At 46.7% G+C, this 21,254-nt stretch overlaps 1 protein-coding gene across 1 annotated transcript; it reads right to left on the minus strand.

The window, feature by feature from the left end:
- Window positions 1-116: 116 nt before the first annotated feature.
- Window positions 117-15,494, minus strand: MRAP (melanocortin 2 receptor accessory protein). The gene is given in 4 exon segments (XM_032476415.1): window positions 117-549; window positions 551-653; window positions 2,944-3,043; window positions 15,344-15,494. Coding segments are annotated over 4 exon segments (555 nt in total). The 5' UTR covers window positions 15,450-15,494; the 3' UTR covers window positions 117-303.
- Between the last annotated feature and the right edge of the window lie 5,760 nt (window positions 15,495-21,254).

Raw genomic sequence — 21,254 nt, forward strand, 5'->3', positions numbered from 1 at the left:
GAAAAGTGGCATAAAAAGATTAGTGAGTGAAGACTTTCAAATTTTTAATTCATACATACTTTATTTCCAAATATTTCTCCCCTTCCCAAAGCAAGCATAAGCAGTAAGAAGGAGCTCAAGTAGGGTAAATAAAATGAGCAGTCTGGACTATTTCCCTCTGCTAGGTGGGTGATTGCCGGCCTTGGATAAAAGCAAACATGTGCCCACTTGTACTGTCATCTTGCCTAGGTGCACGTCCTGCCACTGTGAACGGGCTTTCAGAGGCACGTGTGTGTCCGGGTTGGCTGGAGTCCCCCGGTTCCCTCAGCAGCGGCTCCGGTCGGTTCTACGGTCAGGAGGTTGTGTCTGCAGGGGAGGCTCGCTGGGCTCGTTCCCGATGTCAGCGGATGCCGTGCGAGTCCGCGTCGAGGGCCAGTTCCCAGAGGAGAGCGGTGGGGGCCTGGGGGGTGGTGGGGGGCGAGGTGGAGGGGCTCTCCAGCTGCGGCTGCTGCTGGGCAGGGCTGGCTGCTCGGCGGCCTGATTCCTCACCCACGCTGGGTGGAGGCTGCGGGGTCCCCTGGGGGGCCCTGTGGCACAGGCAGTGCCTCCAGACGCAGAGCGGGAGGTTGAGACTGAGACTCCAGCGGCACATGGAGTGGCGCTGCGTGCTGTTCCTGTGGACAGAGCAGATGGGGGGCAGGCATCCAAGCTGCCTGAAAGCAGTCCTTCCCGGGGGCTTTCCTGCTGCACCCTCCTGCCTGTCCAGGTCCCATAGGGGAGGCTTCTGGGCAAGAAGTCCTCTGTCAGGGGAGCAGTCCCCGGGGAGGGTCAGCCCGGCTCATCCAGGTCGCCCAGGTCGCCATGGTGGAGAAATGGAAGAGAAGAGGAAGTGCTTGATGGAGACCCTGACCTTGGGGCTTCCCCTTTGACCTCTGGTCACAGCTGGGGGGGTGAGGGGGAGGGGCAGGTTGACCTTCCCTCCGTCCACGTGTTTGAGTGTAGTTCATCTCATATCCATGCCTCAAGCCTACTTGTATCTTAGCCAGAAACCCATCCTCCCTGGACAGAGCCTCCTGCACTCGAGATGCTGGGGGCAGTGGGCACGTCCCGCCTGCCCTCACTTTCATCAATGAAATGGGACTATAATTGCCTCGTGGGTATCATTAGGATGAGATGAAGCGATGTACTGATAGCTGTCTAAGCTAGAGACCTAGTTTAAACATGGTTATCAGTGAATGAAGAAGGCCAGGAAGGGAGCATGAGGGAGCAGAGTCCTCCTTTCTGATGATTCAGATGATGGTAGCATGATTTTTTCTTTTTAAGTGTGGACAGAACCTTGGGAAGCAACTTGGCATCTTCATTCCTAAATCTAACTAAGCACCCTTTTGGCTGCCCTGAGCATTCCTCATCTGTTAGAAAGTTCCTGGAGAGCATTTTCTTTAGTGAGCCATGTGGCCAGTCAGGGCAAACAGTGTCAGCATTTCGCCCTGTTGTAAAATTGTATGTAGCCCAGAAGATGCTCAAGACCCCTGTGTGCCCACAGAACCGGGGAACTTTCCACTTGCAAACTGTTGTAGCATAGGGCTTGCTCTAATTCACCTCAGAAGAGCAGAAAAGAATGGTAATTTCATTAGTTAGTCCCTCAGGGATCTCTTAGGGGTAAATATCGGCTTAGATTCGATGTGAGTTCTAAATACTGAAAGAAAAGAATGGATTTCTTCATTGCTGGAAAGCCAGTCCCTGCCTCCCACGTGTGACCCAGAGAAACCAGATAGAGAAATGACCTGTTGTGTGTAGACCTGGTGGATGAGACACTGTGGGCAGGGTGAGTGGGGGAGGGGGTAGAGGAAACAGAGGCCCCTCGAGGTGGGTCTGTCCACAGGTGCTCACAGGAACGGGCAGTGGGACCCTCTCGGGCACAGGGGCTGCCATCTCTGGATCTTTCAGGGGCTTAGAGGCTCCTCATCCCTTCCTGTCCCAGAACAGCTCTGCTCACCTCTCCCTGCTACCAGCCTCCTAGGCTGACATGGTTTCCACTCCCCAAGACTTCTTGGTCCACAATGGATTCCAGTCCTGTCTTCCTCCTGGTCCCCCAGGGCCTCCAGGTGCCAGCTTTCCTGCCAGGCCTCACGTGCCCAGGGGCATTGGCCAGCCCTGGACCAGCCATCTCCTGGTTAGCTGCCCACCCCGGTCCCATCAGCTGCGGCCGGGAGAGAGATGGTATAGGGACCCTAGTAAGCACTGTCACCGGGGCAGCGGTAGCTGCATTGGGCAGATGAAGCTACCTGGGAGAACCGGACAACTGTCTAGTAAGGAGAATTAACAAGTCCTGAGCTCGGCTCGAATCACTACTCGGAACTCATAGATTTTACCCCCAATTTAATTTACCCACTGAGGCACACAGTAGGCATTCAATGACAGACAGTGGCCATAGATGCCTCAGTGAGGGTCCCATTTTCCTGGTGAGCTGGTTGGCAAGACCTAACTAACACAGAGAGTCACCTTGGCTTCACTGTCTGCAACAGCTTAACTGAGATCTGTTTTATACACAACGAAATTCTTCCTTTTAAAATGTAAAATTCAGTCATCTTTAGTATATTACCCTGAGTTGTGTGACCACCACAATCTGTTTCAGAATATTTACACCATTCCCCCCAAAATCCCTGTACCCGTCGGCAGTCACTCCCCTTCCTCTGCCTCCCCCAGCCCTAGGCGACCGCTAGCTGTTCTCTGTCTCTACAGGTTTGCCTCTTCTAGGCACTTCACATCCCCGGAATCGCACGACGGTGGCCTTCAGTGTCTGGCTTCTCTCACGTAGCCCGATGCCTCCAAGGTTCATCCGTGTTGCAGCATGAACCGGCTTCATTCCTTTCTGTGGCCAAATAACATTCCACCCTGAGGACAGATGGTCACTCCCTACTTGGCCGGGTAAGTCACCACCGCCCCCGCGCCACCCTTACTCACCTGGTCTGCGAGGGGCCTGACCAGGACATGTAGAGCAGGATGAGGAAGAGAAACAGCACGAAAGCAGCCAGGCTCACCCAGAAGGCGATGACGATCGAGTCTGCGGGAGGGGGACACGCGTCTCCACGTCAGTGAGGGAGATACGGGCCCCCACGTGCTGTGGGAACAGGGCCCTGAGTGTAAGCGTTCCTGGCTGTGACCAGGGAGAAGATGTTTCCATTACCCTTGAGAAGGAACAGGGCAGCAGGGACCTGGCTTTTTCCCTGAGCCACTGGCCACTGGGTCAGCTTAGGGTGGACACTGAGTGGAAAAGAGTAACTGAGATTAGGTGGCATCTCATGGATTTGTTTTATCGGCTGCTCCTGCTGCTCAGAGGATGATTTCCGCTCCCGTCTCTCTCCCTGGGAGGGAGAAGAAAGATCTGTGGGAAACCTCGTGCGGCAGACTGGCCTCCCCTTCCCAGTGAGGGCTGCGGCCCCTACCAGGAGCCTTTCATGACCAGCCCATTGGGGACAGCTTCAGAGACCCCAAGATGAGAGACTTAGAGAAAGGATGTGTGCAGACAATGGTGCCAGCTGCTCCACGGAGGGCCAGGCCCTTCCCTCTGCAGAGTAGTTAACCGTGGCCCGCCCTGGCCAGCCTGCTCGGGGACGTGGGGAGAGCTGGCCCCTTTCTTGGCGGTGGACAAGGGGCCAGGGGAAACCAGAAAAGACGCTTAGACCTTTCCAGGCCCTGGGTCGAACCTCGCAGGTCAGGAGTGCCTTTTCTCTGGGGCTCCAGTTCAGGAACATTCGGCAAATTGCTAGGGAACTGCAGCCACCTGACAGTTTTTCTTGGTGGTTGTCTATGGCTGTGGGCACCAAGTACCAGCTCATAATTAGTGTCTGCAAGCATCTCATCCCAGACCCACATGCCCCAGGATGAGATGCCCCCAACCGGGATGTGCTAGGTGCCTACATGTGGGACCAAAGGAGGCTACTAAAGGATGCTAATCAGCAGGTAGGTATTAAGCACCTTTGTGAGCCAGGTCCTGCTGGAGGCTGTTAAGGATTCAGAGCAGGCCAACCTGGCACCCCAGAAACCACTGACACCTTTCCCCTGCCCCTCCTCCTGCAGCATCCTCCTCGAAACCCCTGTTGTACCAGCAGCGCTAGCCCTGCCCTGCTTTCTGTTCAAAGAGATGTTTTTGTGTTGTATTTAAAGGAAAAGATGTTTATAAATGAGTGGACAAGGGAACAACTGAATGAATGGATGAATCAGTGGAAGATAGAGATTTGTGAGTCATTTGTGGGGTAAACAATGGTATTTGAGTAAAGGGTGTTACCTCCGCCCTCCATGACCCAAGACAGGTAGAGAGAGAAACTGAGACCTTGTAAGAGTTGATCTTAGACCCTAACAGTTAGCGTCCAAGACAGGTAATAAGGAAAAGATGCAGTATTTGCGAAAAGAATCACGAGCTCCTGCCACCTTGTAATGCATCAGCAACTTGGCACTCACACTGCAGAGAGGATGGGACAGCAGAGACCCCCAGGTTGGCTCTCACATTCTCTCCATTTTGTTTCTGAGCTGAGAAGCTGCTGGTGGTGCCCTAGAGCATCGAACTGTTGAAGGGGACATACAGGCTCCTGGGACAGAGGAAATGAGGTTGTTGCTGTCTGTCCTAAGCATAAGGATTTTCAGAAGAAGCCTCTGACTTTCTTAGTCTTTCCTGCCTGCTCACTGTGCATTATTCTCCAATACCTGCTTCAGCTCAACTCCATCCCAAAGAATCATAACTCATTGTATAACCACCAAAGTATGACAGTGTGTATGTTTTCAGAAAATTTGGTTTGCGATTTCACTGGGTAAGGATGTTTCCAATTTCGGCAGACACTGACGCTCTTTTTCCTTCCTAAAAATGAAGCAGGATTTGAGGTCTTTGGCACCTAGGTAAGTTCGTCAGAGCCTTTCAGGAAGCAGCTTCAAAAACTGAGCGGTTGTGATACCCGCTCCCTGTCCCAGGCTCACACTGTCTGTCCCAGCCTTTGGCCATTATCTCCCCAGATACTGAGCTGGAAGTGAGATGATACCTCTCCCTGAGCACGGAGTCTTCAGAGAAGCAAACTTTGAATTTCATCAGACCAAAGAGATCATCAGTAGCCACTAGCTGTTTCCTGTAGTACGTTCTCCTTCATCATGTTGAAAAAGGCAGCCAAGAAAATAGTATTTTTCCTTTTCCTCCTGAAGATTCAGCCTAAGTGCTTGGAGAGAACATTTTGTTCCAAGGGCAAGAGCTGTCATTCTCCAGTGTTGGAAGTGTTTAAACATCTGTGGGCTTGTTTTTACAACCAGGAGCACCAGGCTGGCTTGACAATGAAACTGGTCCAGCCACGGAATACTCCGCTTCCCGCGTGTCGTCTCCCCACCCCTTCTTCCTTTCTCCCCCTTCCTCTTCCCTTCCCTCTTCTCCTGAGTCCTAGTAGAAGATTCACCCCAAGAATTTCCCCTTCTTGGGGAATAATAATGGGGTTAAGGACCCTAGGCTCTGGAGGTGGATGGCTCTGAGTTCAAATTCTGACTTTTCCATTTCCTAGCTATGTGAGCTCAGGCAGTCTGGGATTTTTACATCTTTAAATCTGTTCTCCTCATCTGTTAAATGGAGATAACAGAATGTGTTATATGGGCTGTTAGGCAAGTTAAATAAAATAATATGTCTATGCAATGCACGTGGCACGAGTCCTTGTTTAATGGTTGTGAACAATATGTAAGTAGAACTAAAATTATTTCTGTTAAGAGGCTTTGTGGCCCGTGATATCATGACATCCTTCAAGCTCACTACAGTGTAGGCTATGAGTAAAGGTAACTGTGGCGTAGACTGCTGGTCTAATGTCTGCTTTCAGGTGCCTCTGTACTGACAGAAGCCTTCCTAAAGGAGGGCACATGGCTGCCTGGGGTAAAGACTACAATTCCCAGCCACCCTTTCTGCTAGGTATGATCATGTGACAAGGTTCTGGCCAATGAGATGTGAGTGGAGCAGTTACAGGACAGCTTCTAAGAGTCCGTCCTGCAGAGACTGCTGGATTTCTAATTCCTATGTCCCCTCTTACTCCCTTACTTCCTTTCGGTGCCCAGAACATGGATGTGATGGCTAGAGCAAGGCTCGGAACATGGTGATGAGGACACATCCACAAGCCGGTTCCCGAAGATTTCATGGAGTTGACCCACCACCCTACCCTGCAAACTTTTACATGAGCGAGAAACCAACTTTTAGTTTATCTGGTACTCTGTTCATTGTAACCAATTTTCTCTATTTTTAAGAAATGACTTTTTAAATGATCATACCAAAGCTGACAAGTCCAAGGAGGAGGGAAATAGCTTAGTGGTAGAGCACTTGCTTAGCATGTAGAAGTCCTGGGTTCAATCCCCAGTACCTCCATTAAAAAAAAAAAAAAAAGGCAAATCCAAATGAATGCTAACCTTCAAAATAATCATCCTCTATCATAGCATCATCTAAATTTTCCTAAAATACATATGTTGATCAAACATTTATAAACATTTATAAATTATTCTTTTGAAATTACCTTCAAGGACACACACACACACACACACATCCCAATTTTGCTGCTTTATGAGAGCATAATTTATTTTTGACACCCAGGTGGTATCAATCAGCTTCTTTTCATTCACCTGATTGGTTTCTGGGTCATTTTTAACTATTTCCCAGCAGCAAATCCACCCTCAAAAGAAATACATGATTTATTACTGTGGACATTTCATAGAACATGTCAGGCCACACAAGCCAGTTCCAAAGGAAGAGATCCAAGCAGTTTTTGAGCAATGACAGACTCATTCAAGTGTAGCACCTTTTCAAGGGGCTACCTTGATGGAAATTTATTCCAAGGTAAAACATTCTCGTATCTTTGTTTAAAAATCACTTTCACTGCTTAGATCACACCCACGGCACTGACCATTTGGTGAAGACTTAGACATCATAATTAAAGTTGTAACCTGAGCTTGATCGCTCTGAACAAGAGAGAAGACTTAAATACATAGGTCCTTTGTCCAGTCTTTACACTGAAGTCTCTGTATTCAGAAGAGGTTGGTTCATGGGGTGTTTTTATTCTTTCTCTCCCAGCTGTCGGGGCAGCAGATGAGCAGACTGCCTCATTACTGAAGCTGCCAGAGGCAGTGTGTCAGCAGAAGTCAGTATGGGCTCTGACAGATTCCTCCCCATCCATAATTAAAGGAAAAAAAACATATTGACCTGAGAGGTAAATAATACAGCAGCAACACCAGGCATGGCCGGAGGGAAATCAGTCCATCTTGCTGCGCCCAGCAGTGGGGGCACTAGTGTGGTATCCAGGTACCCGTCGTATTAAAATCATGTGTATTGCCGCTGTAAGATTGGAACATAGGACTGTTTTTCTCCTAAGCTTAGCCTCTGAAAAGGGAACAGATGGAAGGTCAAACATAATTAGTCTGTTTAGCCAGGACCTCAGGAAACAGATTTGCATTTTCGACCTTCTGGATGGCAGTGGGGAGATTCTTAACCTTTTCTGTGAAACAGTAGCCACATCTGAAAATCACAGGGGTCACAATCCTTGTGAAGCCCCTGTAACAAAATCACACCAGATTCCAAGCCACCCATGGGAAAGGGCAACCCACAGCCTTCAACTCAGCACCGAACGCTCATAAAAATATATCTAAATCCCTAGATGTTTCCAATTATCTGCCCAACCGTCATGGAATAAATTCCATTGTATGGGCATGAATACAAAAATCTTAAAAATCCCTCCTGCTTGTTAGGTTAGCACATGAGCCTGGGTATTTTTACTTCTATTTTTGTCTCCTTCTTTACTCAGCACAGGAGTTGAAGCCCGCCTGGCCTTCCCTATGTCAACCAGCTGCTTCAGGTGACCTTCTAGTGAGATGATCTGAGAGCGCTTTGCCTCTTTATCTCACCCGAAAGCATTCCGAGCATCCTTCTGTCTTTGATGTGCACCTCTGCAGAGACCTAGGATGTGATGCTTTCTGATTTGTTTGACGGGTTGGACACCCAACCCAGAGGAACTGGCAAAGAGAGAAAGTCGCATTTGTCAGCGAAGAAGGTCACCTTCCTGTGGCTGACCTCTGTCCACCCTCACCTGCACTCATGCTTACCTTTCCCTACCTTCAAAGCCAAGTGACAGAGCATCCAAGACTGCCCGATGCTGCCTTTTGCTGATTAATCAGAGAAAACCAAAGGGACACAGTGATAACAGTAGCCCAGAGTGAGGATGAGGGAGGTTTCTGTTTTTGCAGATTTTTTAGCCTTTTTCTTTTTTAGTGAACTTATTTGAACTCAAATACTGAGGACAAAAGTAGGCAAGACATCTTTACTTAACACACAGCAGTGGAAGAAGTTCTTCTCTCCCCAGGTCATTACTTATAAGAGCAAAATCCTAGAAACATCCTATATATTCAGAGACACAAATTTCTAGACCACTGTGCAGCTTATTTACAAGGTTTTTGTGAAAGAATATTTAACAACATGGGAAAACAAGATATTGTGAGGTCGATAAGAGCAGAGTACAAAATAGCACATAGAGCCAGGTCCTATTTGAAATATATTTAGGAGACAGGATGTCATAGTAAACTCTCTGTGTCTGCTTCAGCTGATGTCCAAGACAAAGGTGCTGCTATGGACTGAATGTCTGGGCCCTTCCCGCTCCAATTCTCATGTGGAAGCCCTAATCCCCAGTGTGATGGTATTTGGAGGTGGGGCCATTGAGAGGTGATTAGGTTTAGAAGAGGTCATGAGGGTGGAGCCCCTTGTTGGGAATAGCGCCCTTATACTAAGAGAAAGAGATACACATACACTCTTTCTCTCTCCGTTTGCACAAAGGGAAGGCTGTGTGAGCACACAATGAGAAGGGGGCCACCTACAAGCCGGGAAGCAAGCCCTCACCAGACAGTGAGTCCGTGGCCACCTTGATCTTGGACTTCCAGCCCCCCAAAACTGTGAGAAATAAATGCTTGTTGTTTAAGCCATCCAGCCTGTGCTATCTTGTTATGGCAGCCTGAGTAGACTGAGGCGGATGTTGACTACTTAAAATCTGATTTAGTGATGCTTAACTCTAAAGAATTTTCTTTAGGGACAGTAGACAATATTCAGAGTCCACCACACCCCTCACCTTGCAGGAGAGGGCAGTTGGCGCCCTGCCCTTGAGTCAGTGGGGCTGCCCCAGGGCCTTGCCTATGTGTCTGATGCACACGTCCCAGCCTGCGGACCCGTGAGAAGTACATTTCAGCTGTTTACAATCCATCCAGTCTATGGCATTTTGTTGTAGCAGTCTGAATAGACTGACAGGCTGCTGGAACAAAAATACCACGTCTGGATAATTTAAACAACAGACTTTTATTCTCTCACAGTTGTGGAATTCTGGATGCTCGAAGTCCAAGATCAGTGTCAGCAGGGTCGGTTTCTTCTGAGGCCTCCTTCCTCAGCCTGCAGATGGCGCCTTCTCGCTAGGTCCTCACGTGGTCGTCCCTCGGGGTGTGTGTCTGTGTGTGTGTGTGTTCTAAGCTCCCCTTACAAGGACACCGGTCATTTTGGGTTAAGGCCCATCCCAATGACCTCATTTTAACTTAATTACCTCTAGAAAGGCCTTGTCTCCATATACAGTCACATTCTGGAGTACTGGGGGTTAGGACTTCGACAAAGGACTGGAGGCAGGGGGACATGATTCAGCCCGTGACACCAAGGAAGAACAAAGTGGGATGGGGTTCAGACCTCCCTGGAGGAGATGTGGTCTGGCCAATGGATGGCAGAAAAGTTGGCTGGTTTAGTCAGGTCTGAGCTGGCCTGGAGCTCCTGCACAAACCACACACAAACCATGCGTACTCCAGAGCCCCAGCCTTGAGGGGAAGGGATGGAGACGTGAGGGGGGAGCTGGCTGGTGGGGGCTCTAGGAGGCACAGCCCCTCTGTGTGTGACCCGGTCCTCAACAGGCTACAGCTGGCCCAGGGGCTTTGGTTTCTGTGTTGAGATGGCCACAGAGAGATTACCACTATGCCGAGGCTGCACGATCTTAGAGAGACCAGATTCTGCGCCAGGGCCCAGGGCTGGTTCCACCAGACGTACCCATACCCTCACTGCTGACCTCTCCCCCTCCCCGCCCACCACCCTCTTGCAGAAGGTGCCTCTCCAGAACCCTTTCCTGAGAAGGCCTAACATGTGCTCACTTTAAAGGAATTCTGTCATTGGTCACAGAGCACATTTTGAAAGGTTCATTCAGAGCCAAGAGGCAATAAATTAATAACTGATGGAAATATTCATCATAAAAATTAATGCATGCAGTAGCTGCCCACTTCACATGTACTTACTCATTCATTCATTCCACAAAGACCTATGGTGTGCCTACTGTGTGCTAGCCACTGGTCGGGAGCTGGGGAGAGAGAGAGAGATGGCCGAAGTTTCCTGCCCTGCTGGGTCTGGCATCGTGGTGAGAATCTGCCCCCAATCTGCCAAGTGTGCTGGGAAGAGTCCTGAGGCGTCGGAGCTGGAATGTAGGTCCCGGCTCTGTAAGTATCTCATGGGGTGACATTAAGCAGGTCACTCGGCCCCTCTGTGCCCTTGTTCCCCTACGTACTTCCACCTTCGCATCTGTAACACCAGGGCACAGGGGAGGGATCTGTTCAACTGCATGCTTCCAGCCCCAGCCTGTGGCCGTCTCCTGCCCAGATCTCACCACTTCCCTACCCACCCTCACATTTCTACGTTCACCAGAGTGAGACCCTTAGCAAGCAAACTGGACCTTGTGTCTTCCCTGCTTAACAATTTGAAACGACCCCCCACAGCTTCCTGGGGTCTTCAGAAGCACAGCCTCTGTCACTTTTCCCAAAACACCCTTCCGGACGCACGTCCTTTATGCACAGGAGTGTAACTGTTCTCTACCCTGCGCCCGCCCTCCGTGTAGCAGGCAAATTCAACCTTTTGGACTCAGCTTTCCCGAGTCTTCCCTGGGAAGCCTTCCTTCACCTCTTACTTCTCTCTAAGGATGTCCTTCCCTGTGCTCTGTTGGCAAATTTTGCAAATCTCCAGCCTAATGTCATGAGCTGAGTAACTGTTTATTCACGATCAGTGTGTCCCACCCGATGGGACCTTGAGGATAAACAGTGACCTGCTCGATTGCTTCCTCAAGCCAGTGTCATCTACAAAAAGGGCCTATTAGACAAAAAGACACTTCAGGGACATCACCAGATGCAGCCCATCAGCATGGAGCGGACAACAGTTCTCACACACATTTGGGGAAAATTGGAGAATTGGGTATTAGATGATACTAGGAAATAATTACTGAAATCTTTAGATGTACTGTTATGTTCTAACTTTTAATAGTTTCCTAAGTTTGGTAGAGGAATGTTATGATGTCTGTAACCTACTTGGATTATCAATTATCTATGATCACAAAATGGGTAATAATAGTAATAAAATAGCTATTGCAAAAAAATTGAGGACATGGATTTAGTCTTTTTGCTTTTGTACCGCCAGCTCCCAGTGCAGAGTCTGGCCTGTAATGGATAGTCACAGAATTTTGATTGTTTAATTATTCATGAGTAACATCCAGAAGGTGGGAAAATGTGTGGAGTGTTTCTGGTCTACTGTGGAAGTGGGTCTCATGCAACAGAAAGAAAACAAAATTGACAGTGCCTAATTTCAGAAGGACTAACAAGAGGGAAGGGGAAACTTAGACCTACTGGGAAAGGAAGGGGCAGGGAAATGAGCAAAAGGCCTGTGGTTGAGCCTGGAGTCTCTCCTATGCAGGGACGCCGTGAAAAGTTACACATGTTGTGCACTGCCTGAATGGGTTGTGATTAGCTGTGTGCCCAGAGAAGGAGCTTTTTCCTAATTTTCTCTGCCTGATGGGGTAGCGCAGCCCTATTACTATGTCTGTGGGGCTTGTGGAAGAAGAGGAGAATCAAGATGACCATTTGATGTTCCTGGGTGCCCTGGTATGCATCTGTGGGACAGTCCTTGGCAAACCTAGAAGGTTGGTTACCCTAAGGGGAGTGCAACAAGGGGAAGAAAAGGTTGTGGAGCTGGAAGTGAAGATGGAGAGAGACAGAAAGCAGGGGGAAGAAGGAAGTAAACTTGTAGGTTGATGTTTTCTAAAGTTGCAAGAACATGGAGTTATTATCACCAGCTGATGACACAACTTCCAGCAAGCTCAGCATCCCGTCCTCCCTCCATTGGAGAGGATGGCCACTTGCCCACCCACTGGGTCCAGCCTGATACAATTACAGACAGGCCCAGGGAAGAGGGAGGGGACTCAAGGAAGTTCTCAGTTTGCTCACAGCAGCTCCGGGAAGGAGTTATTGCAAATACTACACAGAGTAGGAGACTAATTGTAAATGGGTGTATAGGTGTGTGTACGTGCAAAAACAGACTTACCATATGACCCAGCAATTCCACTCCTGGGCATATATCCAGAGAAAAAAATAATTTGAAAAGATACATGCACCCAATGTTTACAGCAACACTATTTACAATACCCAAGACATGGAAGCAACCTGAATGTCCATCGACTGACGACTGGATAATGAAGATGTGATACACACACACACACACACACACACACACACACACACACACACAGGAATACTACTTGGCCATGAAAAAGAATGAAATAATGCCATTTGCAGCAACATGGATGGACTTGGACATCATCATACTAAATGAAGTCAGTCAGACAGAAAGACAAATATTAGGTGATATCATTTATATGTGGAATCTAAAAAATAGTACAAATGAACTTATTTACAAAACAGAAACAGACACAGACATAGAAAGAGGGGGAGGGATAAACTAGGAGTATAGGATTAACGGACATGCACTACTGTATATGAAACAAATAAACAACAAGGATTTTCTGTATGGCCCAGAGAGCTGTATTCGATGTCTTATAATAAGCTATTATGGAAAAGAATCAGAAAAAAGAATACATATATATGTATAACCGAATCACTTTGCTGTACAATCGGAACTAATACAATATTATAAAGCAACCATAGTTTAATTTAAAAAAAAAAAGACTGCCTTGAATTTTTAACCCTTCTCCCATTGGAACACATCTCATTCCCTCCTCCTGAATTTGGCCCGGCCGTCCCAATTTATTTGCCCAAAGTCACAGGGCTAGTAAGTGGCTGAGCTCAGATGCGAATTACAGCCGACAGCCTCGGGAGTCCACATCCACAGCCTCTACACAGCCGCTGCCCCGGAGCCAGTCTTCCAGAATGAAACAGGCAAATGCCTATTCAGGGCGTAAACACCCTGGTTGGGGGGGGGGGAGGGATTTTTGTCTAGCACCAAACATCTTTTCCAGAGACAAGAGAAATTAAATTCGGATAAGACACGAGGCCTGTGATGTGTGAGGGACAGATGGAAATAAAGGCACCCTCTCCCGTGGGTGTCGAAGATGCCTGACACCGGGGGCTGGATGTAACGTGGTATCTGAGAGCTCCTGTAATACAGTTAGAATCAACTTCCTAACACACAAAGATACTTTTGAGACACTTAAGATGGATTTCTTGATAAAGTTTAATTTATTGGAGTGGGGGGAGTTCCAAGAAGCTGGTTGAGTTTTTTAAAATTATAGATGTCACGTTTTCCATTGTCTGTATGAAAATATGGGGGAGAGCCACTTTGTGTGTCCCCTGAGATGTGTAACTTGGATAACTTCTATCAAAGCACCACTGGATGTTTACTCTTCATAGGAGGGACCCAGTGAGTGGCCCCTCCCTGTGGGTGTCAAAAGCCCCCAACATCTAGGTTGTCTGGAGGGCCAGTGACTGGCATCTGAAGCAAGCTTCCTCTCTAAAAGGGTCTTTACTGGGTTTGAGAATTTGGGGAGGAGTTTCTTATTGAACTCGATTTCTGGGCTCACCGGGTATAAACTTCCAACTCTGGTTCATGTGTGCAAGAAAGATCATCTGCAACCTCACACACAGTTTAGAGAATACAAGACATTTTTCCCAGAAATGGAAGTTGTTTAGTGGGTAAGGGAGATGGGGGCAGAAGATTGAGATTGTTGGTCCTAAGATTCTAAAGTTGCAAAGGGACCCCCCCACCCAAAGCCTCAGGGAGGAGTTTTGAAACCCAGGTTATGGTCAGGCGGCATGTCACACAAAAGGAGGGAAGTGTCTCAAGCTGAGCCAGGATTTTATTTAATCAAGTTAATTTTTTAAAAGTCTTTCCTGACTGCAGACCTACATGTTGTTGTCCAGATCAAGACATATCCTGAAGTTCTGGACTTGTGATAATATATACATGAGAGTGGGCTTTTATTTCAAACCTGCCACTTTATGCCTGTTCCTATATGTCTTCCTTACTGTGAGCTGTATGTGCAAAAATCTGCATTTTAATTTCATGATCATATACCTTGTATCAGAAAACACACGAAAACTATTGTCCCGTCCAAAAGCTCTGCTGCAGTGCTGGGACAGTAAGTCCTCAGCAAACATGGATGGGCACCTCAAGTTCTGGAAGTTGTCAATGAAACTGGAAACAGAAATACTTCCTAATCAGACGTTCTAAAAGACTTTCACGAAGGGTCCTGCCAGGGATCTGCCTCCTTTTATTAAATACTAACATCTGAGTGAACTTCAGTTCTGAGCTGGGGTGTAATAGACTATCTTTCTTTTCATACGAGAAGCATCTCATTCCTTCTAAAAACTGCATTTATTCTTTGATGGACACATTGCATGACCGTAGTGAAATGCCCAAAGCATCCCAGACTTTGGGACAGGCAGAGAGGATGTGCTCCTGGGACTGAAACTTTGTTTCTGTTTTATTTTGTTTTGTTTTTCATGCTCATTTCCTCAGCTTACTTGTTATCTTGCCTGAGTAGCTGGAAAAATGCGAGAAGATTGCTCACGAAGTACCAAGTTACTCAAGAGATAAAGACTGAGCAGGGAAGATGAGGGAAAGGATGTTAACTCGTGCGATTGTCCGTCCCGAGACCGTGAAGAAGATTAAACATTGGTGGGTACTTTAATAGGAGTTAGTGAATCATACATCTGAGGAGTGGACATAATGACTCTCTCTCTCTCACATGTGCACAGAGTCAATAGAAAACTCAAAATCTACAATTTGAAGAAACTTACTCAGCTCACTGGAACCCTAGAAAAATCAAACTCTATTAAGAAATCTATCTTACTGGTCTATTCTGCTCCCATAGCGTATTTTTTACTTTCTCAGGGGGTTCGTTCCAAACTTATTACTGAGAATAACAGGTGTCACCCTCCTTTCACCTGTAGCCATGAATCCGGGGGCACGTCCCGGCTTCCCCATGATGCCTGCCAGAGTTCACAAGTGAATGGATGGAAGTTGTTTGGGCCAAACCCCAGCCTCTGCCTGGCTGGCTTCCCCAGTTCAAGGACTCACGTTTGTTGGCTTTCAGCTTCTTCTCATCCACAGGAATGAGGTCCAAGTAGTCCATGTAGTATTCGTAGCTGTAGTACGCGGCGGAGGCGTTGGTCCTGTTGGCCATGCCTGCGGCGCTGGGAGGAGGCACCTCGGAGCCGCCCCAAGCTCTACCAGGAGATCGCCCAGCGGATTTCTGTAAAAATCATCCAAGTGTGTCTGTGGGTCTCCAGGCTCAAGGCCTGCCCACTTATCGGAGCTGTTGGGCTAGGAGAAAGGTCAGGGGGGTGTGCCTGACATCTTCAGTGTGCAAGCAGAGTGTTCCATACCGCCCGGCTTGACGGGACTCCAAGACAAACAGATCTGCGAGGTGGGAGCCTGAGGTCCCAGCGCAGGTCCAGGTTGGCCCTCAGCTTTCAGATAGGAAAACAGATCCCACTGGGCCTCGTGAAAGACAAGATGTGAACTAGGGGTAGAAAGGACAATCACTTTTGGCCTTAAATACTTAATAACTTAGGAAAACCAAATCAAACGACCGGCAGTGCCCTTGACTTATATTAAGGCAGTTCTTGCTGCTATTAAGCAACCAGTACAGCTCACTGGCTTAGATTCATTATTCGAGGGCAGAAATTGAGTGATGTCGGCCCTGAACTTACAACCCCTCTCATGCAATACACATCACCAATTAATTAAACCAAAAGAACTCCCTGTTCCAATTGAGCACACCTCCCAGCTTTTATAGGATCCCCCAAGAACCAACAAGCCAGCAGCCTCTGTTCAGACTGGAGAGGCTGTTTTGCGGGCCAAGATCCCACATGGATTGCACTCTGGGGAAATAGGGCCCCAGGGTTCACCAGCCCTTGGCTGACGACAAGGACTCCAAGTCTTCTAAGAGCACAGATGCAATCAAGAGAAACATTTCAAATATTTCGAATGAGTAGGACTAAATGTGAGAGGAGCCCTAGAATTTAGCCTTTGAGAATTAGTTATGAAATATACCAATTTTCTAGAGTTCTTGATTCAGGTCTACACTACCAGAGTACAGCTGGGCACTGATAGTGTAGACGGCGAACCCAGATAACTTCAGGCCCTCTGCTGGTTTTGATCCAGTGCCCCCAAGCCTGCTGGGCCTGAGGCATTTCTTGTGGACCCCTCCCTCTGAACTGAACCAAGGTGGTTCAGTTGATTGGAAAGGGAGAAATGAGCTCCAGGGTTTCCAAAGTTGGGGTGGGGTACCGGGGGGAAGATCCACTTGAAAAGACACTCTGTACGCCATGCACATAGCTGTGCACCTCCGATGTTGCTGTAGACACAGCTGTGCACATGCCACCCAGGAGTACTTGGTTAAGGGACAGTGCAGGGGGGCGGGTATAGCTCAGTGGTAGAACAGTGCTTACCATGCATAAAGTCCTGGGTTCCATCCCCAGTACCTCCATCAAAAAAAAAAAAAAAATAGGACATGGAGTGTAAGGGACATGGGGATGGATTCTGGAGCCAGACTGCCTCCTTCAAATCCTGTCTCTTCCTCTTCACAGCAGTGTGGCCATGAACAAGTGACTTAGCCTCTCTCAGTGGGTTTTTCTCAGCTGTGAGATGGGCATGACCACAGCATGTGTCTGCTGGGGAGCTGGGGAGGACAAATGGGGACAGCCAGGTACAGTACTGACAGCAGCCCTGACCGTAGGAGGTGCCCATAAATATGAGCTGTTATTGTCACCTGCCAGCAAATGTGCCTTTCCTTCCATCTCATCATCTTCTTTTCTCATTTCTCACCCTCCAACAAGCCCATCTTCTCGTCCACCTCTACTTTCACCCCATCTGTCTTAATCCATTCCATCCCTTTCTGTGCATAATGTCAACCTAGGATACATATGAATTCCTTCTATTTCTTGCCTTAACTGTTCATGTTCTCCAGCCCTCTGTTTGCCCTTATTGAAGAACCTCTAGTAAAAATCTCCCAATCTTCAGCTACCATCGTCATCCACCAGCATGCACCCACGTGCATGCACACACACAATATTTTCCAGAAAGTTGACTGGCTTATTCAGTCTTACCCATCCAATTAGTGACTGAGTCCAGATTGGAATCAAGTCTCCCAACTCCCAGTCTAATGAGTTCCCCTTGGCACCAGGCAGTCTTCAAAAATGTGGCTCATAAAAAGCAGCTGGCAAGGAACATTGCGTTCGTAAGACACAGACATGGTTACAAGGAGGGAGAAGGGACAGGGACTCTTCAACTGGGACTTGAAGGTCAAATGCATTGACCTAGACTAGACTATTAGCAGCAGAGACATGTGACCAAAGAGGGGTTCAGTTTCAAGGCTGAATGAGATCTGGTTGATAAGAAGATAGATACAGGATCTCTGACTTTTCAGGATGTGTCGAAGTAGAAACAATTATGCTACTAGCTCTCCCTTAATTGGGGTTGTATATATTTTTATACTTTTAAGCAAGTATCTGACCAAGTCACTACAATTTCTTCCTAAACTTAGAAGGTTGGAAGGTTGGAGTAACGGGGATTGGCAAAATTGGCAGGTGGAGGACAGCTGACTCAAGAGGGAAAATGGGCCCCCTCCGCCAATATCTAAATCTTCCTATTCGGCTCCTTCACGTTTAAATTCCCCATGGCCCAAGACAACTTCTCTGATCCTGCCAGGCCCCAGTGACTTACCCTCCCCTCAACTCCAATCACGCAGATTTATCACCACTACCACCCTTTAAAGAAATATTTTAAAATTGTGGTGTAACTTATAATAAATTAAACACATATGTCTTAACAGATATAGCTTGATGAATCACACATATGCGTATACACACATGTAACCATCATCCAGATCAAAATATAGAGCATTTCAGTGCCCGAGCAGGCTTCCTCAGGTCCTTCCTGGTGGAGTCCTGTCCCCCATCCCCCCATAAACATCAAAGAAACCACTTTTCTGACCTCTGTCATCACAGATTAGTTTTGCATAGTTTTAAGCCTCACTTAGATCTAATCATGCAATACAATATATACTCTTTTGTATCTTTCTTCTCTTATTCAACATGTTGCTTTTTTTTCCCTGTATGCTATTCCATTGTATGAATATTCTGTGGTTGATTGATTTATCCATTCTCCTGTTGATGAATACTTGGGTTCTTTCCAGTTTTTCACTATTATGAACATTCTTTTTCACATATATGGTGGACATAACTACTAATTTGTATATTGGTTATATATGAAGAGTAGGTTGATGAGCATAGCTTTGCTAGGTACTGCTAAACAGTTTTCAAAAATGTCAATACCAATAGATATATATGGTGTATTGGAAAAATGCCTGTAATTCTTCTCCTGGTACACCCAGTAACTTTGCATTCTCTTCACATCAAAAATTGAAGCCAATTTCTCCATGTTTTTGATTTGATGACTTGTTTTGTCTTTGACGACTTGTTTTGTCTTTGACTAATAGGTAGAACTGCTAAGTTGTGTAAGTTTCAGGCCAAGGACTTAAGAGGCCATCCGTGTGCCCACTGTCCCAGGCCCCTGCCCAGTCACTGTGTGAACAAGCACCGGCTAGCCTGCTGGGTGATCGGAGACATGCCACCCAGTCAACAGCCAGCTAACCCCTGGGAGTGGAGCGCCCTAGCTGACCAGCCGCTGACCATAGACCCGTGGGTGAGCACAGCCAAAATCCAAAGAGCACCAGCTGAGCCTGAATTAAATGGCTCATCTATAGAATCGTGAGATTTTGAGCTACTTGAATGGTTGTTCTTGTTTGTTTTTTATTTTTTTTTTTACATTTTCAAATTGAAGTATAGTTGATTTACTATGTTGTGTTGTTTCAGCTGTACAGCAAAGTGATTCAGTTATACATGTATGTATGCCTGTTCTTTTTCAGATTCTTTACCTTTGTAGGTTATTACAAGATATTGAATATGGTTCCCTGTGCTGTACAATAGGTCTTTGTTGTTTATCTCATTTATGCATAGTAGTGTGTATCTGCTAATCCCAAACTCCCAATTTATCCCTGCTTGCTCTTTCCCGTTCGGTAACCATAAGTGTGTTTTCTATGTCTGTGATATATAACCTTTTTAAAATTGAGGAATTATAGACAAATTTACTTTTTCTTATTTTCTTTCCTTCCTTCTGTATTAAAGTTCTCAAGATACAGAGCCAATAGGAGGAGATATATATATGTATATACATACATACACACACGAATTCTCAGCTTTCATAATTGTATAAGCCAATTTCTTATAATCAATTTCATTGCAAATACACATACTATAATATATGTGTATATATGTGTGCGTGTATAAATATATGTACATATCTCAGTGTGTGCAAGCAGTTCAAGTCTGAGGGCTTGAGAACGAGGCAGAGAAAGACTGATATTCAGTCAGGTAGAGACAGAATTCAATTTTTTATTCTATTCAGGCTCTCAAAGGATTGAAGGGTGCCCACCAAGTTGGGGAGGGTCATCTGCTTTACTGAGTCCACTGATTCAAATGCTAATGTCTTCTGGAAACCCTCACAGACACTCCCAGAAATAGTGTTAATGAGATATCAGGGCATCTGGTGATGCAGTTAAGTTGATAACTTCACCCCTCCCTTCTTCTCTTCCCTCCCTCCCTCCCTTTCTTCCTTGATACACTTTCCAATTGAACATAATTTTAATTTCATTAGTTTGGAATTTTCACTTCTAACAAACTACTGATTGTTAAAATGAATTTTCTGCTCTGGTAATAATCTTAACTTTTAAGTACCCACAAAAGTGCCCTGGTAGAAAAACTGATTAAAAAATTATTTTCCCCCTTGACATAAGTAAGAACTAATACTTCCATCAAGGTCAACTCTCTGAGATAATAATGACATGTCTATCTTAACAAATACCTCGAAGACCTTGACGTTTGGCATTGGTTTTTGTCTCACTTTAATTTATAACCCAAAACTTGAAGGTGACGTTGTTTTTCCTTCAGTGTTTTCTTTATAGGAAATGCGCACAGTCATTAGGCTATCACTGTGACCAGAGATGGAGTACGGGGGGTGGGGGGGGGGAGGAGACAGGAAGGGAAGAGAGGCGGGAACAAAGGTTTACTGAGCAATGGCCTGAGCTGTCCACTGTGCTCAGTGCTTTCTGTGAATCTCACAGTACTCTGCTCAGGTGTCAGGAGCCCCGTTTTCCAGGCGGAGAGCTGGGATCCAGTCAGGTGGGGCAGCCTCCGTGCTCCGCCCAGTACACCTGGGATGTGCAAACTGGGATGTATTTGTCCTATGGCTACCATAACAAATTACCACAGATTTGGTGGCTTAAAACATCACAGATGTATTATTTTACAGTCCTAGAAGTCAGAAATCCAAAATGAGTTACGCGGTGAAAATCAAGGTGTTGCCAGGATGGTTTCCTTCTGGTGGCCCTGGGGGAGAACCTGTTTCCTGGCCTTTTCCAGCTTCTGGAGGCTGTCTTCATTCCTTGGCTCCTGTTCCCACCACACTTTTTCCCCCCCTCTCAATTCCTTTGTCATATCTCCTTCTTCTGTAGTCAAATCTCTCTTCTTATTTCTTATAAAGATATTTATGATGGCATTGTGTCCACCCGGATAATCTAGGGTAATCTCACCATCTCAAAATCCTTAATTTGACATCCTTAAGGGACATCTGCAAAGTCGCTTTTGCCATAGGAAGTAATACTCACAGGTTCCCAGGATTAGGATGTGGATATTTGGAGGGAGCTATTATTCAGCCTACCACGTGGGGCAATGTCATGTTGTGGGTATACAAATCCTCAAAGTAAACACAGCAATTCTCTCTGGGGTATCCATTTTTGGCAAAGATTTTTGGTAAAAAGTTACATTTAAAAAATGTATTTATTTTTGTTATTTTTCTGGGGGGGAGGTAATTAGGTTTATTTATTTATGTTTAGAAGAGGTAGGTACTGGGGATTGAACCCAGGATC

This window comes from Camelus ferus, chromosome 1 (genome assembly GCF_009834535.1).
Source record: "Camelus ferus isolate YT-003-E chromosome 1, BCGSAC_Cfer_1.0, whole genome shotgun sequence".
Lineage (NCBI taxonomy): Eukaryota > Metazoa > Chordata > Mammalia > Artiodactyla > Camelidae > Camelus > Camelus ferus.